The 27,937-nt window shown below is 38.3% G+C and overlaps 1 protein-coding gene and 1 pseudogene across 5 annotated transcripts in view; one reads left to right on the top strand and one right to left on the bottom strand.

Moving 5' to 3' along the window:
• TBCK (TBC1 domain containing kinase) overlaps positions 1-27,937 on the bottom strand; it is a 243,249-nt gene that overhangs the window by 107,002 nt on the left and 108,310 nt on the right. For all 5 annotated transcript variants that reach the window (XM_008267520.4, XM_008267519.4, XM_070047778.1 and 2 more), the window contains exons 21-22: positions 21,637-21,673; positions 20,659-20,820 (exon numbers count right to left, since the gene is read on the bottom strand). In XM_008267520.4, coding sequence (XP_008265742.2) covers positions 20,659-20,820; positions 21,637-21,673 — 199 coding nt within the window. The remainder of the gene's footprint in view (positions 1-20,658; positions 20,821-21,636; positions 21,674-27,937) is intronic.
• Positions 16,668-19,141, top strand: LOC138843515 (ribosomal protein S6 kinase alpha-6 pseudogene; annotated as a pseudogene).

Genomic DNA, 27,937 nt, shown 5'->3' with positions numbered 1-27,937 from the left:
ACTTGAACTGGCACCGATATGGGATGCTGGTGCTTCAGGCCAGGGAATTAACCCACTGCACTACAGCGCCAGCCGCTGCTCCACTTCTGATCCAGTTCTCTGCTATGGTCTGAGCAAGCAGTGGAAGATGGCCCAAGTCCTTGGGTCCCTGCACCCATGTGGGAGACCTGGAAGAAGCTCCTGGCTCTTGGATTTGGATAGGCATAGCTCCGGCTGTTGCAGCCACCTGAGAAGTGAACCAGCAGATGGAAGACCTGTCACTCTCTTGCCTCTGCCTCTCTATAACTCTGCCTTTCCAATAAATAAAGAAATCTTTTAAAAAATTTGGACATCAGCAAATTCTTGTCTATTTATCAAAATACTTATAGAAAAATAATTCAACCAAAACATATGGATAAGTTTTAAGGGTTAGTGCTGTGGTATAGTAGACTAAGCCTCTGCCTGCAGCACCTCTGACATCCATTTTGGAGCTGCCGGTTCATGACCTGATGCTTCTCTTCTGATCCAGCTCTCTGCTTATGGCCTGAGAAAACAGTGGAGGATGGCCCAAGTTCTTGGGTTCCTGTACCCATATGGGAGAACTGGAAGAAACTCCTAGCTCCTGGCTTCTGATCGGCTCATTTGAAGCACTTTGGAGAGTTAACCAGCAGATGGAAGATCTTTCTCTGTCTCTTCCTCTCTCTCTAACTCTGCCTTTCAAATAAATAAATAAAAATCTTAAAAAAAGAGAAGTTTTAGATGCATACACGATTCTCTTATACTTTTTAAAAGATTTATTTATTTATTTGAAAGTCAGAGTTACACAGAGAGAGGAGAGGCAGAGAAAGAGAAAGGTCTTCTATCCGCTGGTTCATTCCCCAATTGGTCACAACAGCTGGAGCTGCACTGATCTGAAGCCAGGAGCCAGGAGCTTCTTCTGGGTCTCCCACATGGGTGCAGGGGCCCAAGGACTTGGGTCATATTCTACTGCCCTCCCAGGCCATGGCAGAGAGTGGATAGGAAGTAGAGCTTCCAGATCTTGAACTGGTGCCCATATGGGATGCTGGCACTGCAGGTGGCAGCTTTACCCGCTATGCCACAGCGCTGGCCCCTCTCTTATACTTTTATTCATTGTATATTTCACTGTACAATGAAGAGTGTTATTATTCACACATACTTTTTTTTTATTTGACAGGTAGAGTTATAGACAGTGAGAAAGAGAGAGACAGAAAAGTCTTCCTTCCGTTGGTTCACTCCCCAAATGGCAGCTATGGCCAGCGCTGTGCCGATCCGAAGCCAGGAGCCACGTGCTTCTTCCTGGTTTCCCACGTGGGTGCAGGGCCCAAGCACTTGGGCCATCCTCCACTGCCTTCCCAGGCCACAGCAGAGAGCTGGACTGGAAGAGGAACAACCAGGACTAGAATCCGGCACCCCTATGGTATGCTGGCGCCACAGGCAGAGGATTAACCAAGTGAGCCACGGTGCTGGCCCCTCACACATATTTTTAACAGTTAAAATGCTCACTATTTAAAAACCTCACATTCATGCCCTTTTGAACTACCCTCTGAGCTTATAATAACATCAAATAATGATATTTATACTGTTATTATTTAGCTTAGGAATGACGTGGAATGTGGGATTAAGCAATTATTTATTTATTTGGGATATAAGGAGACATAGGGAGCACATCTATCTACGGGTTCACTTTCCAAATACCAAAATACCAGCAACAGCCTGGACCTGGCTGAAGGGGAGAGCCAGAAACAAAGTCATCACTGCTGCTTCCCAAGGTCTGCATTAACAGGAAACCAGAGCCAGGAATCAACCCAAGTCATTCCTGTGGGAAGCGGATGACTTAACCATTAGTGTTTCAGTATACGTGCTGATGATGCAAGCACTCATTAGTGTTTTAATAATACCTATTATCAGTGCACTGAGATGCTAAGGCAGGGGTGTTAGAAATGGATTTAAGCTTCAAGATGAAAGGTCTTTGTCTTTATATATATATATATATATATATATAGGTTATACTATATATAGTATAACTTATTTATAAATAAAAAATGAGCTATTTAGTGATAAGATGAATTTTCAGTAACAGAAACTGAACAGAGAAACTTGACTGAACAGATGACAGTACATCAACTAAATTCACTTTATTCCTATTTATATTGAATGCTATGAATAAAATGAGTACTTAATAAGGTTTAACAGGTATTACCATACAATGAATAGAAAGGATAAAATTACTAGCACTTCATCTCTTAAGGACTAAAACAAACAGGGTAACATCCGTTGAATGCTCATGATTAATAATGTATAAGTTCTCTCACAGTTTTAAGTTAATAGAGAAACTTTTATTCTTATCTTGTACCATCTGTAAAGAAAATCCAAAGGAGATCCTTTAAATGCCATGCTATATAATGCTGGAATTTATTAAGATAGAAACATGCTATCCAACAGTTAATAGAGTTTTGTCATTGTGTTTAATTGATACTGATATTTTAAATGAACACTTTCCTTTGGAGTTAATTTCCACCAGGCATTTATACTGGAAGAACAGTGATTAAGAATCATGAATGATTAAATAGCACTCTGGCCTCAGAATCAGCCCTTAAAGCATTCGGATATGGCTGAAGAGCCCATGAGAGTATTTGAGGCATGGAAAGCCAAGACACCCTGGGGTGGGGGGGAAGAAGACCTAAATGGAAGATCTCTGCGAGTGAGATCTCAGTGGAAAGAACAGGGCCATCAAAGAGAAAGAGGTACCTTTCTCTGAAGGGAGGAGAGAACTTCCACTTTGACTATGACCCTGGCAGAATAAGATCGAAGTCGGCGAACTCAAAAGGCTTCCATAGCCTTGGCAATTCATGACCAGAGCCTAGGGAGATTACTGACGCCATAAACAAGAGTGTCAAATTGTTAAGTCAACAACAGGAGTCACTGTATACTTACTTCTCATGTGGGATCTGTCCTTAGTGTGTTGTCCAATGTGAAGTAATGCTATAACTAGTACTGAAACAGTATTTTACACTTTGTGTTTCTGTGTGGGTGCAAACTGATGACATCTTTCCTTAATATATACTGAATTGATCTTCTGTATATAAAGATAATTGAAAATGAATCTTGATGTGAATGGAATGGGAGAAGAAGTGGGAGATGGGAGGGGTGCAAGTGGGAGGGAAATTATGGGGGGGGGAGCCATTGTAATCCATTAACTGTACTTTGAAAATTTATATTTACTAAATAAAAAAGAAAAAAAAAAGAATCATGAATGAAGAGTAATTAATGCATAAGGAGCTACCTAGCTTGTCTATTTTTCCCCTTCTCCTTTTTCTTTATATTGTCACCCCATTCCTGAATTATAGTATTTGGATTAACTGATAGCTTTTTGGTTACTAAAATTTTACTTCATATTTAACACACATAACTACTCATCAGTATTTATCCTAACTAAAATATTTAAGAAAAAATTCAGTGTTGACATTAAGACTGAATCATTTTGTGGTTTCTGTCAATCATGCACTCTGACAGTTACAGAGGCCACAAAACATTTCCATGTACTCAAGAGTATCTCATAGAAACATTCAAAATTTAAATATTGGCAATTTGCTGTATTAGGAGGCTAAGTAGAGATTTAGTAATGGCATCAGTAACATATTAAATCCATGTGGATGAAGGAAATATACCAATTTTTATGCCACTATAGGCAAATTAAAAAAATCTACTGCTGGTATCTGAGCATTATTTACCATTCTGGACTAAATTTCCACCAAAGGTATATGACTGAACTTCTCTATATCTTCCCAAAACTTTGTTTCTAATTGTGATTTTTAACACTCATAATTCAGGCTTAGTCTTAGCAAATTAAAATACAAGGCATGCAGTAAAATTTTAGTTTTCAAATAAACCATGAATATTTGGAACATATTTTTATTAAAATTATCTCTTTATTGGACATTTATATTTAGTAAGACATTCTGATTTTGCCTAGGTATCCAAGATATAATGTGGTTCTCATAACATAATAACATGCTGTATAATATAAATTCTGTACCATATTAATTTAAAGATCTACCACATTTCAGGCATAGAGGAAAGCTAGGGAAGAGCTTAATATTATTACTTTTTTTTAACTTTTATTTAATGAATATAAATTTCCAAAGTACGATTTATGCATTACAATGGCTTCCCCCACATACCGTCCCTCCCATCCACTACCCTCCCCTTTCCCACTCCCTCTCCCCTTCCATTCACATCAAGATTCATTTTCGATTATCTTAATATACAGAAGATCAGCTTAGTATACATTAAGTAAGGATTTCAACAGTTTGCTCTCACACAGAAACATAAAGTGAAAAATAATAGATGATTTTTTTTAAATGATGATGAAATCAGATCAGACCTATTGTCATGTTTAATCCCAGTGAGAGTCAAGTTGGGAGTTGATAATTTCTTTTTTTTTTTTTTAATAGAGGATCAGTTTAGTATACATTAAGTAAAGATTTCAACAGTTTGCACCCCCATAGAAACACAAAGTGAAATATATTGTTTGAGTACTCGTTATAGCTTTAAATCTCAATACACAGCACATTAAGGACAGAGATCCTACATGAGGAGTAAGTGCACAGTGACTACTGTTGTTGACTTTACCAATTGACACTCCTGTCTATGGCATCAGTAGTCTCCCTATGCTCCAGTCATGAGTTTCCAAGGCTATGGAAGCCCTCTGAGTTCTGCGATTCTTATCTTGTTTAGACAAGGTCATAGTCAAAGTGGAGGTTCTCTCCTCCCTTCAGAGAAAGGTACCTCCTACTTTGAAGACCTGTTCTTTCCACTGGGATCTCACTCGCAGAGATCTTTTGCCAGAGTGTCTTGACTTTCCATGCCTGAAATACTCTCATGGGCTTTTCAGCCAGATCGGAATGCCTTTAGGGCTGATTCTGAGACCAGAGTGCTATTTAGGACATCTGCCATTCTATGAGTCTGCTGAGTATCTCACTTCCCATGTTGGATCACTCTCCCCTTTATTTATTCTATCGGTTAGTGTTAGCAGGTACTAGACTTGTTTATGTGCTCCCTTTGACTCTTAGTCCTTTCATTATGATCAATTGTGAACTGAAATTGATCACTTGGACTGGCGAGATGGCATTGGTACATGCCACCTTGATGGGATTGAATTGGAATCCCCTGGTATGTTTCTAACTCTACCATTTGGGGCAAGTCAGCTTGAGCATGTCCCAAATTATACATCTCTTCCCTCTCTTATTCCCACTCTTATTTTTAACAGGGATCACAATTCAGTTAATTTTTAACACTTAAGAATAACTGTGTATTAATTACAGAATTAAACCGGTCATATTAAGTAGAACAGACAAAAAAACTACTAAGAGGGATAATGTATTAAGTTGTTCATTAACAGTCAGGGCTATGCTGATCAAGTCACCGTTTCCCATAGTGACCATTTCACTTCAGGAGGTTTCCTTTTTGGTGTTCAGTCAGTTGTCACCGATCAGGGAGAACATATGGTATTTGTCCCTTTGGGACTGGCTTATTTCACTCAGCATGATGTGTTCCAGATTCCTCCATTTTGTTGCAAATGACTGGATTTTGTTGTTTCTTACTGCGGTATAGTATTCTAAAGAGTACATATCCCATAATTTCTTTATCTAGTCTACCGTTGATGGGCTTTTAGGTCAGTTCCAGGTCTTAGCTATTGTGAATTGAGCTGCAATAAACATTAGGCTGCAGACCGCTTTTTTGTTTGCCAATTTAAATTCCTTTGGGTAAATTCCAAGGAGTGGGATGGCTGGGTCGAATGGTAGGGTTATCTTCAGGTTTCTGAGGAATCTCCAGACTGACTTCCATAGTGGCTTGACCAGTTTGCATTCCCACCAACAGTGGGTTAGTGTCCCTTTTTCCCCACATCCTCGCCAGCATCTGTTGTTGGTAGATTTCTGAATGTGAGCCATTCTAACCGGGGTGAGGTGAAACCTCATTGTGGTTTTGATTTGCATTTCCCTGATTGCTAGTGACCTTGAACATTTTTTCATGTGCCTGTTGGCCATTTGGATTTCCTCTTTCGAAAAATGTCTATTGAGGTCCTTGGCCCATCTCTTAATTGGGTTGTTGGTTTTGTTTTTGTGGAGTTTCTTGATCTCTTTGTAGATTCTGGTTATTAACCCTTTATCTGTTGCATAGTTTGCAAATATTTTTTCCCATTCTGTCGGTTGTCTCTTCACTCTCCTGACTGTTTCTTTTGCAGTACAGAAACTTCTCAATTTGATGCAATCCCAATAGTTAATTTTGGCTTTGACTGCCTGTGCCTCCAGGGTCTTTTCCAGAAACTCTTTGCCTGTGCCAATATCTTGAAGGGTTTCTCCAATGTTCTCTAGTAACTTCATGGTGTCAGGTCGTAGATTTAGGTCTTTAATCCATGTTGAGTGGATTTTTGTGTAAGGCGTAAGGTAGGGGTCTTGCTTCATGATTCTGCACGTGGAAATCCAGTTTTCCCAGCACCATTTATTGAATAGACTGTCCTTGCTCAAGGAATTGGTTTTAGATCCTTGATCAAATATAAGTTGGCTGTAGATGTTTGGGTTGATTTCTGGTGTTTCAATTCTGTTCCATTGGTCTATCCATCTGTTTCTGTACCAGTACCATGCTGTTTTGATTACACCTGCCCTATAGTATGTCCTGAAATCTGGTATTGTGATGCCTCCGGCTTTGTTTTTGTTGTACAAGATTGCTTTAGCTATTCGAGGTCTCTTGTGCCTCCATATAAATTTCAGCACCAATTTTTCTAGATCTGAGAAGAAGGTCTTCGGTATCTTGATTGGTATTGCATTGAATTTATAAATTGCTTTTGGGAGAATGGACATTTTGATGATATTGATTCTTCCAATCCATGAGCATGGAAGATTTTTCCATTTCTTGGTATCCTCTTCTACTTCTGTCTTTAAGGTTTTGTAATTTTCATCGTAGAGATCTTTAACGTCCTTGGTTAAGTTTATTCCAAGGTATTTGATTGTTTTTGTAGCTATTGTGAATGGGATTGATCTTAGACGTTCTTCCTCAGCCATGGCATTGTCTGTGTATACAAAGGCTGTTGATTTTTGTGCATTGATTTTATACCCTGCTACTTTGCCAAAATCTTCTATGAGTTCCAATAGTCTCTTAGTAGAGTTCTTTGGGTCCCCTAAATACAGAATCATGTCATCTGCAAAGAGGGATAGTTTGACTTCTTCCTTCCCAATTTGTATCCCTTTAATTTCTTTTTCTTGCCTAATAGCTCTGGCTAGAACCTCCAGAACTATATTGAATAGCAGTGGTGAGAGTGGGCATCCCTGTCTGGTACCAGATCTCAGTGGAAATGCTTCCAACTTTTCCCCATTCAATAAGATGTTGGCTGTGGGTTTTCATAGATTGCTTTGATTGTATTGAGGAATGTTCCTTCCAAACCCAGTTTGCTTAGAGTTTTCATCATGAACGGGTGTTGTATTTTATCAAATGCTTTCTCGGCATCTATTGAGATAATCATATGGTTTTTCTTCTGCAGTCTGTTAATGTGGTGTATCACATTGATTGTCTTGCGCACATTAAACCATCCCTGCATACCAGGGATAAATCCCACTTGGTCTGGGTGGATGATCTTTCTGATGTGTTGTTGCATTCTATTGGCGAGAATTTTATTGAGGATTTTTGCATCTATGTTCATCAGGGATATTGGTCTGTAATTCTCTTTCAGTGCTGCATCTTTTTCCGGCTTAGGAATTAAGGTGATGCTGGCTTCATAGAAAGAATTGGGGAGGATTCCCTCTTCTTCGATTGTTCTGAATAGTTTGAGAAGAATTGGAGTCAGTTCTTCTTTAAATGTCTGGTAGAAGTCAGCAGTGAATCCATCTGGTCCTGGGCTTTTCTTTGTTGGGAGGGCCTTTATTACTGTTTCAATGTCTGTCTCAGTTATGGGTCTGTTTAGGTTTTCGATGTCTTCCTGGTTCAATTTAGGTAGGTTGCATGTGTCCAGGTATCTATCCATTTCTGATAGGTTTCCCTGTTTGCTGGCATACAAGTCCTTGTAGTAATTTCTGATGATTCTTTTTTTTCTGTGGTGTCTGTTGTTACGTTTCCTTTTTCATCTCTGATTTTATTGATTTGGGTCTTTTCTCTTCTTTTTTTAGTTAGTTGGGCCAATGGAGTGTCAATTTTGTTTATTTTTTCAAAAAACCAGCTCCTCGTTTGGCTGATTTTTTGTAATGTTTTTCTTGATTCAATCCTGTTGATTTCTTCTCTGATTTTAATTATTTCTCTTCTCCTACTAGATTTGGGTCTGGTTTGCTGTAGGTTTTCTAGATCCTTGAGGTGAATTGAAAGCTCATCTATTTGGTGCCTTTCCAATTTCTTGATGTAGCCACCTATTGATATAAACTTTCCTCTTAACACTGCTTTTGCTGCGTCCCATAAGTTTTGGTATGTTGTGCTGTTATCCTCATTTACCTCCAGAAAGTTTTTGATTTCTCTTTTGATTTCTTCTATGACCCATTGTTCATTCAGGAGCATGTTGTTCAATCTCCATGTGTTTGCGTATGCTCTAGGGATTCCTGAGTTGCTAATTTCCAACTTCATTCCTTTATGGTCTGAGAAGCTGCATGGTATGATTCTAATTCTTTTGAATTTGCTGAGACTTGCTTTATGGCCTAGTATGTGGTCAATCCTAGAGAAGGTTCCATGTACTGCTGAGAAGAATGTAAAATCTTTAGCTGTAGGATTGAAAGTTCTGTATATATCTGTTAGATCCATTTGGGCTATAGTGTCATTTAAATCTACTGTATCCTTGTTGATCTTCTGTCCGGATGATCTATTTCTGAGAGTGGAGTATTGAAGTCCCCCAGTACTATTGTATTGGGGTCTAAGTCTCCCTTTAAGTCCGTTAACAAATCTTTTAGATAAACCGGTGCCCTGTAGTTAGGTGCATATACATTGATAATTGTTATATCTTCCTGTTGAATTGATCCCTTAATCATTATGTAGTGTCCCTCTTTGTCTCTCTTAACAGTTTTTGTGGTAAAGTTTATGTTGTCTGAAATTAAGATGGCTACGCCCGCTCTTTTTTCATTTCTGTTGGCATGGTATATCTTTTTCCAGCCTTTCACTTTCAGTCTGTATGGATCTTTGTTGGAAAGATGTGTTTCTTGTAAGCAGCAAATAGATGGGCTTTGTTCCTTAACCCAATCAGCCAATTGGTGTCTTTTAACTGGACAGTTCAGGCCATTCACATTCAATGTGACTAATGATAAGTGGTAACTTTGCCCTGCCATTTGCCAAAGATAAGTTCTAATATATGCTTTGAATTCCCTGTGATCTTTTGCTGTGAGCTTTCCTTCCTTGGTTTCCTTCCTTTACCTTCTTTCATATTGATGACCATGTTTCTTTGTTTCTGTGTGTAACACATCTTTAAGCATCTTTTGCAGGGCTGGACGAGTGGCAACAAATTCTTTCAATTTCTGTTTGCTATGAAAAGTCTTTATTTCACCTTCATTCACAAATGATAGCTTTGCAGGATATAATATTCTGGGCTGGCAGTTTTTCTCTCTTAGTACCTGGGCTATATCTCGCCATTCCCTCCTAGCTTGTAGAGTTTCTGATGAGAAGTCAGCTGTGAGTCTGATTGGAGATCCTCTGAGAGTAATCTGACGTTTCTCTCTTGCACATTTTAGGATCTTTTCTTTATGTTTCACTGTGGAGAGTTTAATTACAACGTGTCGTGGTGAGGATCTCTTTTGGTCGTGTTTATTAGGGGTTCTGTGGGCTTCCTGTACTAGGATTTCTCTGTCCTTCTCCAAACCTGGGAAATTTTCTGCTAATATCTCACTAAAAAGGCCTTCTAATCCTTTCTCCCTCTCCATGCCTTCAGGAATGTCTAGAACCCGAATGTTGTTTTTTTTTAATAGTATCCTGAAGATTCCTGACAATATGTTTTAGATTTCTAATTTCCTCTTCTTTTCTTTGGTCTGATTGTATCCTTTCCTGTTCTCTGTCTTCCAAGTCCAATATTCTCTCTTCTGCTTCACCCATTCTGTTTGTAAGGCTCTCTATTGTGTTTTTCACTTGATCTATTGAATTCTTCACTTCAGTTACTATCCCAGTTTCCTGTTGTACTAGTTGTTTCGTTTCATTTTGATTCCTCCTTAATATTTCATTTTTACGAGAGAGATTTTCTATCTTGTCCATTAAGGATTTCTGTAGTTCAAGAATTTGTTTTTGAGAACTTCTTAATGTTCTTATCATTTTTTGAGATCTGCTTCTTGCATTTCTTCTATGTCATCACCTTCATAATCTTGAATTGGGGTGTCTTTTTCATTTGAGGGCTTCATGGTGACTTCCTTGTTTTTATTACCTTGGTTTTTGCGTTTGTTATTTGGCATATTGGAGATATTTGGTTTCTTCACTGTGGTGCTTTTTCTTGTTATACTATGACTCTAGATTAAGTGGACTATCTGTTTTTGATGGAGCCTTAGGGCTTGAGATGGGTGTGGCCTGAGAGCTCTGTTTGGTTTGCCAAAGGTGACACTCCCAGGTTAGGCATGGTAAACCTCTCTCTCTCTTTCTTTTTTTTTTTTTTTTGATTCAAAAGGGAAGTTATTCTGCACAGCTGAACGAAGTTGGAGGTAGTTAGCAGGCAAATGATATACCCACAGGAGCCAGAGATCAGAAGCTCTTTCCCAAGGACCACACAGGGAATCTGTTTTGCCCTCAGGGTGGGCTCAAATTCTCCTTCAGTCTCCCACTGGGTTGCCAAAGTTACGGAATTGTAGCGTCTCTGGAGAGTGCTCACGTGAATTCCGTGAGTTCTCTCCCCCACCGTCTCTTTTTTCACAGTCTCAGTTCAGTAGCACCACAAATTTACTAGGTCCTAATCTCCTGTTAATTCGCCCCACCCAGAGTCAGGTTTTTCTGCTAGGCTCAGGGCCGGTGCAGACCTGAGGTCGCTCTGCTTATGACGTATGTCCAAGATGGCGCCTGCTCTTTGTCTTGCTCGCCCTTGAGAGGTGAGCGGAGAGAGAGAAACCCGTGTCCGTACCAGTCACCTTTTTTTTTTTTTCCTCTCTCTCCCTTCCAGTTAGCCTGGTGAAGTTCCCCCCCCCCCGGGGGGGGGTCGTTCCCTCTAGTCTCCTCTCTCCGCTTGCCTGCCGGTGTCTCGGGCTATTGAGGTTCGGCTCACCTCGCGTTCCAGCGCTGGTGTGTTGAGTCTGCCGCTGGTGTCCCGAACTGTGGGCTCCCACGCTCTCCATGCAGGTCCGCTCCCCTTCCAGCGCCGATGTGTGGACTCGGAGCCCTGGACGTCCCAAGTCTCCCCGCTGTTGTCTGTGTGGCACGCACTCCCCTTCAAGCACTGGCATGCGCAGAGCCTGCGGCTTGCGCAGCTTGGTCCCGTGGCTCGGCTTCCGCGGCTCGGTCCCGCGGCTCGGCTTCCGCGCAGTGGGCGACCTTGTTCTCCCAGTAGGTCCTCCGATTCGTGGCCACTCAATCCAGAAGAGTTTCCTCTGCAATATTTTCCTGGTTCTTTTTTCTGAGGCTACCGTAACTCCCCTTTTATTAAACTAAATTTTCCCGGACTATCGGTGCGCGCCCTCACTATTCCGCCATCTTGGCTCCGCCCCCTAAGTCAATCGAGCTTAATATTATTCTCTGATACAAATACAAGGATGCAAAATAGGTTGAGTTTTGTCAAAAATGTGTTAAAAGGTCTATGAGAACTCACAATCAAGAATATGTTCTTAGTCTTTCCTCATTTTAAATCCTTAAAATTATTTGAAATTTCATATAAATCGAATTGAATTTCCTCACTCATTTTCTCATCTTTACCAATTGTCCAATTTCTTTTTAGGTATAAACAACAAAGTAATGAGTCATGGCTTTGAAGAGTTTGTATATTTTACAACTTGCTCTACATCTGAGTTTTTCTAACTGCACTCATTTTGTTTTAGTCTCAACTTATTTGCATGTTATTTGAAAAAAACCTGGTCTTCTTAACCTAGATCATAGAAATTGTACAAAACTGTGTTGGTCAAAAGATATGTTACTTTCATAAAATAGTCTGTGCTATTCTGAATAATGAGAAAGATTGTATTGCTTTAAGTAAATATAGATAAGTACCTTCCTCCAGTCACCTAAGGTATTAAAGTAGTACTTTGGGGGAACACATGAGAAAAGTATATTGAGTATACTCTGTATTTCCCTTTGAAATTGTTAAAAATATATTTTCCTTTAATGTTAAAATGAGCATTTATTCAACATACTATATTTAAAAGGGGGAGAGGGAGAGGGAGAAGGAGAGGAAGCGGAGTGGAAGAGTGAGAGAGAGAGAGAGAGAGAGAAGGAAAGAAATGAGTATCTTTCATCTGCTAGTTCAGAGAAAACATCACAAGAGTAGGAAGTAGGCCAGGCAAAAGTCAGGAGTCAAAAATTCAGTCTATGACTCCTCTAGGTTGGGTGGCAGGGACCCAACTACTTGGGCTGCCTCCTAGGGCATGAATTAGCAGGAAGCTAGAATTGGGAGTGGAGACAGGCACCTGGATATGGGATGTGGGCATCTCAAGCAGCATCTAATGGTGCAAAGTGCCTGCCTATAATATCAGTATTTTAATTTCTGAGAATAAGTTAATGTCTTCCTAATGGCTTTTTAAATTACTTTCTAGAGGTTCACTAAGAAAAACTTCTTTCTTGCATCTAAATATTCCTGTCTTTGAAGGTATTCAGGAATGCAAATATACGTATTCAAGGAACTTATATCAACTACACTCATATTTATGACATCAATATATCAGCTTAAAATTTTATTGTATAAAGGACATGTACCCTGAACTCTTATCCACTTTAAAATATTACCTTATTGGTTTTATTCAGATATTAACTCAATTTCGAAACTATGAATATACTCTCAAAATAATTTTTTTCCTTCAATCAGCCAAGTGAATATTATAGCAGGATGATATCCAAGAGGTAGAACAGAATGAACACTGGTAAACCCCATTTTGTAAATGGTTTAAAAAGAGGGTTTAAAAATTGGCTAACACTAGAAACTGCTCTCCTAATGTCACCGGCCCAAATCCAGTATTATATTGTGCTGTGCAAAGTCCAATATTTCTTCTATAACACCCTGCCACTATTTTTGGATTCTCCTGAGAAATGTCAAATGTACTGGTCTCTAGTATCAAAATGACATACATACCAATAATATCAAGAACTTTAGGAAAATTCTCTAGCACTACTTGTACTTCCTTGGAATGTAACATCACACAACATCATTTACTACAAGGCAATAAAAGTTGAGAACAATTTTTGGCAGAAATAATTATCCCTTTCTGCTGAGTTATCTGTTTAAGAATTAAAGAATTAGTATAGGAGACCAGGAGGAAGCACCTGGCTCCTGGCTTCGGATCGGCGCAGCACGCCAGCCGTAGCAGCCATTTGGTGAGTGAACCAACGGAAGGAAGACCTCTCTCTGTCCCTCTCTCACTGTCTAACTCTGCCTTATAAAAAAAAAAAAAAAAAAAAAAAAAAAAAAGAATTACTATAAAGGAAAGGAAAAGAAGAAAAGAGCAGAAAATTAGGTAAGTTGGTTATTACACAGTCTTCATGTATTTAAAATATTAAGTGTTATGCATCCATAAAATAATTATGTATATTATCCTGGATGTACTATTTTATTATCATTATTTCACACCATAATGCACATATTATCTCCATTTTACTAAATTATCCATATTTTATAGGATCCTTTCCAGTAAGATTAAATAATTTACCAAAGTTCACACGGCCAGTAGGTCCACAGATGGGACATGAAATCACATCGTACTTTATTTACAGGTCATTTTTTTTTAAAAGCAGCAGTACCCTACAGAAAGTTTCCCAGTCTACACAATAATGAACAGTGGAGCTAGGAACTCAGCCATGCTTGATTTACCTCCAAAACCTGTGCTATCTATGTACTACTCTCTGCTCTGGGCAGTGAAAAGATTTTTTTATTTGACAGGCAGAGTGGACAGTGAGAGAGAGAGACAGAGAAAGGTCTTCCTTTTCCGTTGGTTCACCCCCTCAATGGCTGCTGCGGCTGGCGTACCGCGCTGATCTGAAGCCAGCAGCCAGGTGCCTCTCCTGGTCTCCCATGGGTGCAGGGCCCAAGAACTTGGGCCATTCTCCACTGCACTCCCAGGCCAAAGCAGAGAGCTGGACTGGAAGAGGAGCAACCAGGACAGAATCTGGCGCCCCAACCGGGACTAGAACCAGGTGTGCCGGCGCCGCAGGTGGAGGATTAGCCTATTGAGCCACGGCGCTGGCCAAGATTCTTTTTATTAAAGCATACACTTAATAGAAAACATACTGGATCTCTTGGCTATTTCATCAGCTTTTGCTGTTAGAAGAAAATCTGATTGATACTTACTTCTGTAATTTATAGGGAAAGGTAATGAGATTATTGCATTTATACTACCAAAAGGAAAGCATGTCCTGATAAGATGGAAAGGTACAAGAATAATAATGGCATAAATATTCATTATGATTCACATAGCACTTGATCTTTGGTAGGCTTTGCTCTAAGTCATTTGGATGTAATGACTTAACTCAACAACCCTATAGGGTGGGTACTATTACCATGCTCATATAGTTGGAGATGAAGAAATAGAGGACTTGGCATTGTGGTGCAGTGGGTTAAGCTGGCATCTCATAGTAAGTGCTGGTTTAAGTCCCAGCTGTTCTGCTTCCAATTCAGATCCCTGCTAACGTGCCTGGGAAGCAATGGATGATGGTCCAAGTACTTGGATACCTGCCACTAATGTGGGAAATCCAAATGGAGTCCTAGGTTTCTGGCTTCAGCCTGGCCTGACCCCAGCCATTATAGCCATTTGGGGAATGAGCCAGTGAATGGAAGATCAATCTCTCTCTCCCTCTCTCTGTCAATATGCCTTGCAAATAAATAAATAAATCTTACAAAAATAAAGTAGATACAAAGAGGTGAAGTCATTTCCTTATGTTTAAATGGCTATGATTGAGCTAGGATCACTTCCCAGTTCCATCAAGCACAGTTGAGGAGCTCAACATAGAAGTGACCAAAGAACTGATAAGTCAGAAAAGGGCACTGTGGACCAAGACAATTCAAATCAACAGAAGATATCTTATTTTCAAAAGTAAACAGAATTTACCTTGTCAATCGGCCAGTTATAACAAATGCATTTGCCTACTTTCTGATTTCAGAAATAATTTTTTAAATATTTTAATTAATTTAAGAAACACACAAAGAGTGGGAGAGCGAGCAAAGGAGCAAGAGAGAGAGAAAGTGCTCCTTTCTGCTAATTCACTTCCCAAATGCATGCAATGATCAGGGGCTGAGGTTGGGAGCAAGGAATTCAAGATTCCCATATGGGTACTTGAACCTTTGCTGCTGCCTCCCTGAGACCACATTAGCAGACAACCGGGATATCCTATCTGCCTGTTAGGCTAATGTACACCCTCAGCAATAATTTATTTTTTAAAGATTCATTTTAATTTTTTGATAGACAAAATGATAGAGAGAGGGAGTCAGAAAGAGATCTTTTGTCTGCTGGTTCACTCCCTAAATGGCCTCCACTGCTAGGGCTGGGCCAGATCCAAGCCAGAAACCAGGAACTCAATCTGGGTCTCCCATGTGGGAGCCAGGGACCCAAGTTCCTGGATCATCTTCCACTGCTTTCTCAGGAGCATTATTAGCACAGGGCTCAATGGGAAGTATAGCAGCTGGTACTCAAAGCTAAGTCCTGATATGGGATTCTGGTGCAGCAGGCAGTGGCTTCACCTGCTGTGCCACAGTGTTGGTCCAGAAATAATTTTGTTTTAAATGGCCAAGTAGAAGTGCCACTAAACTGCCTATAAAAAATGAAAACAGATTTTTTTTCACCAGTGTTTAATAGGAACATTTATGCATGAAACAGGAAAGGTATTTAATTTGCTTGATTTGAAAATGTATAATCAGCATGTCTAATACATACATACATATATATATATATGTTTAGAACTGACAAGGAAAATTCTTTTAATCCTAATAATTCATCCTGTGTTTACTTTGGCAAGCTGAGAATGACAGGAAAATATCTGTAGGGTACAGACTGTATTCCTGGTTTGTGAAACTAGCTATTTTTTTCAAAGTCAGAAGAAAAAAAAGATAAATCGATTGTCATAAAGAAAAGAAATAAACCATTTTTGTTCACAAAAGAAATAATTCTCTTTAATTAAAATCTGATAAGTTAGAAAGTTGATAGTGATACTTTTAACTGATGGGAAGTTTTAAATAAATACAAGGCATTTTTGCTATTATTGTTCCAAAAGGAGTAAAGATTTTGAATAGAGATGATAGAATATCAAATACAAATATTCTGCTAAAAATAAAAATCAGTCTAACCAGTAGGCTACCTGTTCTTTTTGAAAGTGCTTAATATCTCTGAAACTCAAGGAGAAAGTCATTTCTATGGGGCACCAAGACCTTCCAGTGGATCCTACTCCAGAGCTTTGGCAGTACACAGGCAGGCTCACATCCCCTGTGAGGGCCACTCGGCCTGTTTCTGATTGCAGCCAGTCACCTGAAGGGCGGTTGCCATACTAAAGGACCCCAGGATTGCTACTTGGAAACTGAGAGACTCAGATTGAGCGCATAATCTCGCTTCGAATCATTCTCTTCCAGCTCTGCTCTGGTTATTTTAAGGCTGTATTCCAAGGGGAACATACATAGACAGGACCCACTTTGAGACGCAATGAGTTTTAGAAGGACACATCGTAGAGCATCTGGCCGTAGGGCCAATTCCAACTTAAGCCTGTGCTGTTGTCTTCCATTCCTCAAACATCAGGAGAAAACTGAGGATCAGGTAAATGGTGTTAAAATGGTTGATGAGCCAATGGAAGAGGGAGAAGCAGATTCTTGCCAGGATGAAGATGTTAAAGAAATCCCTATTACTCATCACGTTAAAGAAGGATATGAGAAAGCAGATCCTGCACAGTTTGAGCTGCTCAAGGTGCTTGGTCAGGGATCATTTGGAAAGGTTTTTCTTGTTAGAAAGAAGACTGGTCCTGATGCTGGGCAGCTCTATGCAATGAAGGTGTTAAAAAAGGCTTCTTTAAAAGTTCGAGACAGAGTTCGGACAAAGATGGAAAGAGATATACTTGTGGAAGTAAATCATCCATTTATTGTCAAATTGCACTATGCCTTTCAGACTGAAGGGAAGCTGTATTTAATACTGGATTTTCTCAGGGGAGGAGATGTCTTCACAAGATTATCCAAAGAAGTTCTGTTTACAGAGGAAGATGTGAAATTCTACCTTGCTGAATTGGCCCTTGCTTTGGATCATCTGCATCGATTAGGGATTGTATATAGAGACCTGAAGCCAGAAAACATTTTGCTTGATGAAATAGGACATATCAAGTTAACAGATTTTGGACTCAGCAAAGAGTCAGTAGATCAAGAAAAGAAGGCTTACTCATTTTGTGGTACAGTAGAGTATATGGCTCCTGAAGTAGTAAATAGGAGAGGCCATTCCCAGAGTGCTGATTGGTGGTCATATGGTGTACTTATGTTTGAAATGCTTACTGGTACTCTGCCATTTCAAGGTAAAGACAGAAACGAGACCATGAATATGATATTAAAAGCAAAACTTGGAATGCCTCAGTTTCTTAGTGCTGAAGCACAGAGTCTTCTAAGGATGCTATTCAAAAGGAATCCAGCAAATAGATTGGGTTCAGAAGGAGTTGAAGAAATAAAAAGACACCTTTTTTTTTGCAAATATTGACTGGAATAAATTATATAAAAGAGAAGTTCAACCTCCTTTCAAACCTGCTTCTGGAAAACCAGATGATACTTTTTGTTTTGATCCTGAATTTACTGAAAAAACACCTAAAGATTCTCCTGGTTTACCAGCCAGTGCAAATGCTCATCAACTCTTCAAAGGATTCAGCTTTGTTGCAACGTCTATTGCAGAAGAATATAAAATAACTCCTATCACAAGTGCAAATGTATTACCAATTGTTCAGATAAATGGAAATGCTGCACAATTTGGTGAAGTGTATGAATTGAAAGAGGATATCGGTGTTGGCTCCTATTCCGTTTGCAAGCGATGTGTACATAAAACTACCAACATGGAATTTGCAGTGAAGATCATTGACAAAAGTAAATGAGACCCATCAGAAGAAATTGAGATTCTGATGCGCTATGGACAGCATCCAAACATTATTACTTTAAAGGATGTCTTTGATGATGGTAGATACATATACCTTGTTACAGATTTGATGAAAGGAGGAGAACTCCTGGATCGTATTCTCAAACAAAAAAGTTTCTCAGAACAGGAAGCTAGTGATGTACTGTATGTAATAACTAAGACAGTTGACTATCTTCATTGTCAAGGAGTTGTTCATCGTGATCTTAAACCTAGTAATATTTTATACATGGATGAATCAGCCAATGCAGATTCAATTAGGATCTGTGATTTTGGGTTTGCAAAACAGCTTCGAGGAGAAAATGGACTTCTCTTAACTCCATGCTACACTGCAAACTTTGTAGCACCTGAGGTTCTTATGCAACAGGGATATGATGCTGCTTGTGATATTTGGAGTTTAGGAGTCCTTTTTTACACGATGTTGGCTGGCTACACTCCATTTGCTAATGGCCCCAATGATACTCCTGAAGAGATACTACTGCGTATAGGCAATGGAAAGTTCTCCTTGAGTGGTGGAAACTGGGATGGTATTTCAGATGGAGCAAAGGATTTGCTTTCCCATATGCTTCATGTGGACCCTCATCAACGGTACACTACTGAGCAAATATTAAAGCACTCATGGATAACTCACAGTGATCAGTTGCGGAATGATCAGCCAAAGAGAAGTGATGCATCACATGCTGTTAAGGGAGCAGTGGTTGCCACATTTTCTGCCCTGACTCACAAGACCTTTCAACCAGTTCTTGAGCCTGTTGCTGCTTCAAGCTTAGCTCAGAGACGGAGCATGAAAAAGCGAACATCAACTGGCCTGTAAGATTGGTAGTGTTCCTCGGCCAAAACTGATTGAAGAGAAAATTAATTGTGTGGCTTTTTGCCTAATCTTATATCAAAGGCATTGTTTTCTGCTACATTACTTGAATATTTTAAAAATTCCCCTGATAGGAGGAGTGAGATTTTAAAAAAAATATATACAGGTCCACAATATTCATACTGTGTTATTTTACAGTAGTGTTCAAATATTTATTTAAATCTACAGTTGGTGTCCAAAAAGTCCTAACAACTTCTCTACTAAACTACTAAAATTAGTAGTTAGCACATTAACTACTAAAATTCCTTTCAAATAAAGTTACTGTAATAATTTTTCTGTTTTCATAAAATCATGGTTTGGGGAATCATTACCAACCATCACGATACATATATAATAGTATAATGCCAAGCAATGTCAGTATTTTTTAATATCAGATTCTGAAGGATAGCCTTTTTTAAAAAAAGAAAAACAAATTTAAAATTATTATCGAAGCTTGTTATTGTGTACAACCAAAGGATTCCATTCATTTGATTTTGTGAAGTTACTAAATGTAGACATAGTAGTTTGGTGGTAGAACAGAATACAGTTGTGATAATATATGAATTTCTGATATGGTTGGTGCCAACATTTTTACAGAAGAATCAAATCATGGATAATATGTGCAGAAAGACCTGTATGTTATCCATAAATGGCCTCATCTAGAAATAAAGATTTCCATAATGCTTTTGTAAAAAAAAAAAAAAAAAAAGAAAGTGCTTAATAAATATAATCTTAAAATATCTTTCTTTCTTTGGTTTTCAGGCAAATTTATTTCTTGGATAATGATAAGTTTGTTTATTGTGAGCAGTAACTTGTTCCTACCTGAAAACAGAGAACAGCAGTAGAACTAACAGAAGATATGGAATCAATGAACCACTGTTAGGAAATAGGATCTTTTCATCCAAAACTCATCTGACTTTCTAAAAACATGTACAGATGTAGTTATAGATTTAGTAACATCATTCTACAGATTTACATTTCAGTTAACCTAGTTGACTTCATCTTTTCAACCATAACATCAAGCTTAGTTTATAGTTACTCTCCACATTGCTGCAATTAAACTTTCAACTCTTAAATTTTCAATCCCTCACTTGTGAACACCTTATGTAGCTTAACTTACTATCCTGTATTGCATGAGAGAATTTCTCAGGAGCTCCATTTGTCCTCCAGAGAGGCCAGTGTTTCCTTTTCTCAAACTGTCAAATTGTTAGCAAGCAGCTGTGGCCAGGAGGGAGCAAAGTTCCATGTGAATTACATCTTTGTATAAACACAGATTCTCAAACACCTTCCCAAGTGGCTTTTATTTACTCCCAATTACTGAAGATAAACAGCCCTGTCCTAAACAAAAGGGCAAATATGTTATTGTGCCTTGGCCTTTTACCCTTTTGGTGGCATTACTGAGATGGAAGCAAACCGCACGCAGTGAGCTAGCATGGTCCAGAATTGTATCTACAACGCTGGGTCAGCAGGAGGAACATAATGAAGAATGATGAGGCCTAAGCAGAAAAGAGTCTGAAGGCTTGGGTGATTATTTTTGCAAATATCTCATTATTTTACAGTCATGTTTCACTTAGTGATTCTATCTGTTTATATCTGTACCTGGTAAGTCAGAGAAGAGAAGAATGCATTCATTAAAGCCGTTAGCCAAAAGCCGGTCTCGCAGCTGCTGAAGAATAGCTACTCCGATACAGAAGGGGAAAGAGGAATTCCCAAGTAGTAAGGTATCCCAGAGGTGAAAAATTTTGTGCAGTGGAAAAACATCTGCAAAATAACAGAAAAAGATCACTAAGTTAAAAAAAAACTAATATAATAAAAATTAAAACAAGTAGCTTACTAGATATTTGTAAATGACTTACATTATGGTCAGAAGTATTATCTAATAGTTAACATTACTAAAGTATTTTTACAAAATGTTTATTTGGCTTTGTAAATTTAAAGCTTCATTAGACATCTTAAAATTACATTTCTATTATAGACTCTAACCAACTGTTTTATAAATTCCCACCAAGAAATCTCATTAGTAATTTTCTATTTTTTTGCAACTTTCTTTTTTTCATTTAACAATACTGTGGATAGCTAACCTTGACAATGAATATGGATATACTTCAAATATCATTCTATTTATCATCTGTATCATACTTAGGTAAAGATGCTCAATGTATTAATCTTGATAACTAATTAAAGAACTATAAATTCATGTAATCTGTTTAATTTCTAGGGGAATCAATGTTCGGGGAAAAAAAACGATTAGTAATTAGAGAATCTCTAAAAAGTAAACCTGTTTTGGTTGTAAAAGTTGATTTAAAAAATTACCTAAATACTATTTTTGACATTTATTTCTTTTCTGAAAGGGGTCATGACAAGTATGAACGTCATGATTAAGATTGGTTTTCATTCCATACAGTTTTGTTTTTGATATTCATGGGTCTGACAATTGAAATTATTTTCTAACTCTATTATGTTAGAATTACATAAAGATACAGCAAATATTCTTATTGCAAACATAAAATATTGGGGAAGAATGGAGCTGTCCTTTGGCTAATACAATATCAGAAGAGAAGGGAAAATGATACTTACGAGTAAACATGGTGAGAAACCAAGGGATGGCATAGAGCTAGGGGTGGAAAAAGAAGGGACAGAGGATGGGTAAAAGGAAATAAGAGATAATTAATGATTAGCAATAAACTGAATGGTAAATAAGCTCAGTTTCAGTCTACTCCATTGATTAAATAAAAAAGAATATAGGTTATTGAAGTTATTCTTACAAATACTGTACTATATACAATAATATCTGCCTACATTAGAAATGTAGATCACCCTTTTGCCAGGACTTATAGAATATCTTTATTTCATCAAAGCATACACTCAAAACCATCATTAATCCAAATGTAATATTAGTATGCTGATTTTAAAGGTATTTTTTCATGTTATACAAAAGCATTTCTGAGACATTAAAGGTTAATAAGAGTTAATTTTTATGTATCAAAAATCCTTCATATCAAGTAGTGGGAAAACCTGAAAAAATTAATTTGAGATTTTGTTAAATAATTACATTTTGAATATAATTATAAAATATTATTAAAAATAAGTGAAATAAGGTAGGCATTTGGCCTTTCAGTTAAGATACTCAGATCCCATTTTGGAGTGCCTACGCTGGCTGCCTAGCTCCAGAGCCCGAACCTAGCTTCCTGCCTGCGCAAACCCTGAGAGGAAGCAAGTGATGGCTCAAGTATTTGTGTCCCTCCATGTGGGAATCCGGGTTTAATCCCAGCTCCCAATTTTTGGCCCAGCCCACTCTTTTCTATGGCAGGCATTTGGGAAGGGGTGTCTATCAGTAGATGGGGGTGTTCTCTGTATCTCAAATGAATTGAAAAAAAAAAAGTGAAACAAAGCTTATTCTAGTATTTGAAAAATAGTAAGTCAGGTTGAAAAATATATATTTAATATAAATTACAACTCTGGGGGCTCACTAGTACCAGCCACCTCTTACTAATTAAATGAAGATCAGGTAAATAAATAGGTAATTTATGACACTGTATTGTTAATTATTTGTTCTTTATTTTTCCCTTTTAGAAGCTTAATTGATATTTGAAAACTCTCAGCATACTGGTTTGGCTTCACAATACAGTTGGTCTCACATAAAAGACAGCAAAATAGAATAAGTTTGGATACTAGGAAGGCTTTTTTTAAAAAGGGTAGGTAATGAAATATTTGATTACAAATATAAAAATATTTAGCTGTTAGTATTGCTAAATTAAAGGTATTATTAGCTAATTACTTATTTAAAGTTGGAAACTGAAACCCAACGAAAATAAGTCATACATGCTCTCAGTATTTTCCTCAGATGATGAAATTATGTACGCTTGATTTAGCACGGCCCTAAACTTCCATCAGTTAGGTAAATACTGCCCCCTAGTAACAGCAAGCTCAAATAGCAACTTCAGCATTTCTTGAGGACTTTCCAGAAGATTTATTAATGTCAAATTCCAAACTATTACTAGGAAGAACAAAGTCAGGGGGCTTGATTTTGAAAGCAGAAAATTAGGGCTGAGCAACTTGAAAATGTATAAAAATAAATCATTTAAAAGAAAATATTTCTTAGAATGTAAATTCTAGTTGAAATGAATATTTTGTGCAATGGTTTATCAAATAGATTTTCAAATTTACAAACACACATTCTTTCTATCCATATATTTGTATGTGTCTGTGTTTTACTATTACAACAATAGCCAATTTTATTTGATTTTTGAAATTCCCCTCTATGACCATGTTTGTGTAGTAATTGTGAAATTCACACCATTTGGAAATTTCTGTTTCTGAAATAACCTTTATCAAGTGAACTAACCAATAAAATGAGACACTCTAGATCTCTTAGACACTATAAATCTTTCCTATCTACCTTATTAACAAGGTACATAATTCATGTGTTTTCCAACAATAGGAATTGATAGTTTCCAACTTTTATACATAGTATATATTATATACATTTATATGAATGAAAGCAAAACAGTTATTTATAAATCTTCTATATCACATTGCCAAAACTACCAGTTGGGAATTCTAAATACAGTGAATTTACTTTATTCATGGAGTTATGGTCTTTAAAGTCACTACAAACCCAAAATCAGTGAACGCTGAACCATTATAACTAAGAGAAACACAGGGATAGACTCCATTTTTCTGCTAGGTTCTGGTGAGTCTTGGTACACAGATTTTGTAAGAGCTGAACAACACGCAACCTATTTTTTGTGTTAAAGATGCCTTACTGGCCGGCGCCGCGGCTCAATAGGCTAATCCTCCACCTAGAGGCGCCAGCACACCGGATTCTAGTCCTGGTCGGGGCGCTGGATTCTGTCCCGGTTGCCCCTCTTCCAGGCCAGCTCTCTGCTGTGGCCCGGCAGTGCAATGGAGGATGGCCCAAGTGCTTGGGCCCTGCACCCGAATGGGAGACCAGGATAAGTATCTGGCTCCTGCCTTTGGATCAGCGCAGTGCGCTGGCCGCAGCGCGCCAGCCGTGGCGGCCATTGGAGGGTGAACCAATGGCAAAGGAAGACCTTTCTCTCTGTCTCTCTCTCTCACTATCCACTCTGCCTGTCCAAAAAAAAAAAAAAAAAAAAAAAAAAATCCTTACTACATATATTCCACTATTTATTAACATTGAAAACATGACTATCAGCACAGTAACTCATGTCTCTGTAAGACACACCATAGGTTTCCTGTACTTCAGCACTAGGCTTGGGGACATTTTGAACAGTGAAATCACAAAGAAAAATGCATGACACTAAATAGACGGTGAAAAGGGCACATGTTTATGGCATCAGTAATCAACCTAGGCTCTTGTCATGAGCTGCCAAGGCTATGGAAGCCCCCTGAGTTCACTGACTCTGATCATATTTAGACAAGGCCATGGTCAAAGTGGAAGTTCTCTCCTCCCTTCAGAGAAAGGTACCTCCTTCTTTGATGACCCGTTCTTTCCACTGGGATCTCACTCGCGGAAATCTTTCATTTAGGGCCCCCCCCCCCCCCACCGAGTGTCTTGGCTTTCCATGCCTGAAATACTCTCATGGGCTTTTCAGCCGGATCCGCATGCTGATTCTGAGGCCAGAGTGCTGTTTAGGACATCTGCCATTCTATGGGTCTGCTGTGTATCTCACTTCCCATGTTGGATCATTCTCTCCCTTTTTTATTCTATCAGGTAGTATTTGCAGACACTATTCTTGTTTATATGATCCCTTTGGTTCTTAGTCCTATCATTATGATCAATAGGTTGATTACTGATGTCATAAACAAGAGTGTCAATTTGTTAAGTCAACAACAGGAGTCACCGTGCACTTACTCCTCATGTAGGATCTTTGTCCTTAGTGTGCTGTACATTGAGATTTAATGCTATAACTAGTACTCAAACAGTATTTTTCACTTTATGTTTCTGTGTGGGAGCAAACTGTTGAAATCTTTACTTAATGTATTCTAAACTGATCTTCTGTATATAAAGAGAAACGAAAATGAATCTTGATGTGAATGGAAGGGGAGAGGGAGTGGGAAAGGGGAGGGTTGGGGGTGAGAGGGACGTTATGGGGGGAAGCCATTGTAATCCATAAGCTGTACTTTGGAAATTTATATTCATTAATAAAAGTTTTTTTTAAAAAAAGAAAAGGGCACATGTTTACAGTATGATAGCTGAAACAAGACACTGTCCTATTTGATTTCAGATTAAGATCAAAATGTTGGTCAATCTGAGGAAACAGTCCATGCAAGTGCCATAAGTATTGATTTTGGGGTTACAAATAAATTATAACAACTTCTCAACATGGAATTCACAAATAATAAGATCACCAGTATGCTGTCAGTAGGTCTGCGCTAGATTACCTAGTCTAACAATGTTTTCTAATTGACTAAGAAGCAATTAGACAACCTAAAGAGTGGGAGGAAATATTTGTAAGTGATCTACATCATAAGTGATTAATAAGTAAAATACATAAGGAACTCAAACAAGTTAATAGTCAAAAAAATCATAATCCAATTAAAAATAGAAAGTGATCTAAACAGACATTTCTCAAAGGAAGACATTCAAATGACCATTAGGTTTACGAAAAAATGTTCCACATTATTAACGATTATGGAATTACAAATCAAAACCACAAGGAAATATCACTTCATCCTTGTTATATTGCATATTATCAAAAAGACAAAAGGTAACAAGTACTGGTGAGGATGAAGAGAACAGCAGACACACGTACACTGCTGGTTGAATATCTATCAGGGGAAACAGTATGGAAAACAGTCCACTGCATAAAACAGTAGAGAGATTCCTCAAAAAATTAAAAAAATAGTACTACTATATGATTCAGCTATCCTACTACTGAGTAAATATAGACAAAGTGAGATTAGTTTGTCAAAGAGTCATTAGCACTCCTATGCTTACTGTAGCACTGTTCATAATAGCCAAGAGATGGAAACAACATAAGTGTTCATCAACAGAGGCATAGATGAAGGAAAAGAGGTACATATAAGTAGAGGAATATTATTCAGCCATAAGATATTGAAATTCTCTCAACATGGGTTGAACAGAAGAACAAAATAAACCAGGAATGGAAAGACAAGTACTTAATGATTTCACTCATATATAGAAATCAGCTTCCTGCTAATGGCCTGGCAAAAGCAGAAGATGGTTAAGTGTTTGGGCCTACCCCTGCCATTCAAATGAGAAGTTGGGATGAAATTCCTGGTTCTCAGCTTTATCCTGGCCCAGCCTTTTAGCCTTGGCCATTGCAGCCATCAGGGAAGTGAACCAGCAGATGGAAGATCTCTCTCTCTCTGCCTCTCCCTCTCTTTGTAATTCTAACTTTCAAATAAATAAAATCTTTAAAAACATTTCCTCTGATAGATGGTGTTCATTAATTGATGCAGCAAAATAATATATTCATCAGAGCTTATAAAATAATGCTTTTCTTCAATTTTTTTAAATTTTTAAATTTTTTTAAAAAAATTTTTTGACAGGCAGAGTTAGACAATGAGAGAGAGAGAGAGACAGAGAGAGAGAGTTATAGACAGTGAAAGACAGAGAGAAAGGTCTTCGGTTGGTTCACTCCCCTAATGGCCGCCACGGTCAGTGCTGCACTGATCCAAAGCAAGGAGCCGGGTGCTTTCTCCCAGTCTCCCATGCAGGTGCAGGGCCCAAGCACCTGAGCCATCCTCCACTGCCCTCCTGGGCCACAGCAAAGAGCTGGACTGGAAGAGGAGCGATGGAGACTAGTACCTGGTGCCCCAACCGGGACTAGAACCTGGGGTGCAGGCACCGCAGGCAGAGGATTAGCCAAGTGAGCCACAAGTGCTGGCCAAAATAATGCTTTTCTAAATGTAAATCATATCAATGTAACCAAAGAACTTGTGCAGCATGATCAGACTGCAATAATAAGGATAATTTAAAAAATACCAATTATGGTTAACCCCTTAATACTATTTTTTTGGGACTTTGTTGAACAGTTTACATGCATTAACTTAATGATCACAATAATTCTCTAAGGTAATATTTATTATAAGCTACATTAATGCTATGAAGACTGTGGCTGAGACTAATTTAATTAATGATATGTACTTAGTATATTGAAGACTAGGATTTAGAACCCTGGTGCGTTTGGCACCAGCCTCTAAGGGCTTACCCTCTATCTTGGCATTATTAATTCATAGTCACAGATGCCTGTGGGTCCTCAAGACCCGTCAGGGCTCCACCAATCAAAACTATAATAATACAAAGATATTTTGTGCTCCTTTTACTTTGATGACATTTGCACTAATTGTGCAAACTCACAGATGAATTACACTGCTAGCTAGCATGTAAGCACAAATCAAGGCAGTGGCATCACAGTATAAAAGTAGTTATACGTTTGTGAGGGAGAAAAACCAGTTTTATTAAATATTTCTTTAAAAAGTTGTGAAACAAATGGAAAATCAGTGTAAAGCTCTTGTGCTACATACTATAGTACAGGGATTGTCTTGAGCAAGAGCACTTGGGCAATTACTTGAGCTGTAAAGCAACCTAGGTGTTTATTTTTTATTTTCAAGGAATACTATTTTTACTTGAAAGGACGACTTACTGTCAACTTGGCAACTTCCCAATAACCACAACTTCTGGATGAACTTTTTGAAGTACCCTCATATAACAGACTTAAACAAAAGCTTTTGGGGGTCCTCAATAATTTTTAAGAATAGAAAGGGGTCCTGAGACCAAGAAGTTAGAGCACTGATGCATTATGCTACACTTTCACTTGTCTCATAGCTAGTACAAGGATACATTAAATTTCAAACAGATTGGAGTGGTAAGGGGTTCATGTAAAGAGTCATTGAATGGGAATACCCGTTAGATATTTAACTTGTGTGT

Source organism: Oryctolagus cuniculus, chromosome 8 (genome assembly GCF_964237555.1).
Source record: "Oryctolagus cuniculus chromosome 8, mOryCun1.1, whole genome shotgun sequence".
In the NCBI taxonomy this organism is placed as follows: Eukaryota; Metazoa; Chordata; class Mammalia; order Lagomorpha; family Leporidae; genus Oryctolagus; species Oryctolagus cuniculus.
The sequence above is the reverse complement of the archived record's forward strand: the minus strand, read 5'-3'. Positions and strand labels throughout refer to the sequence as shown.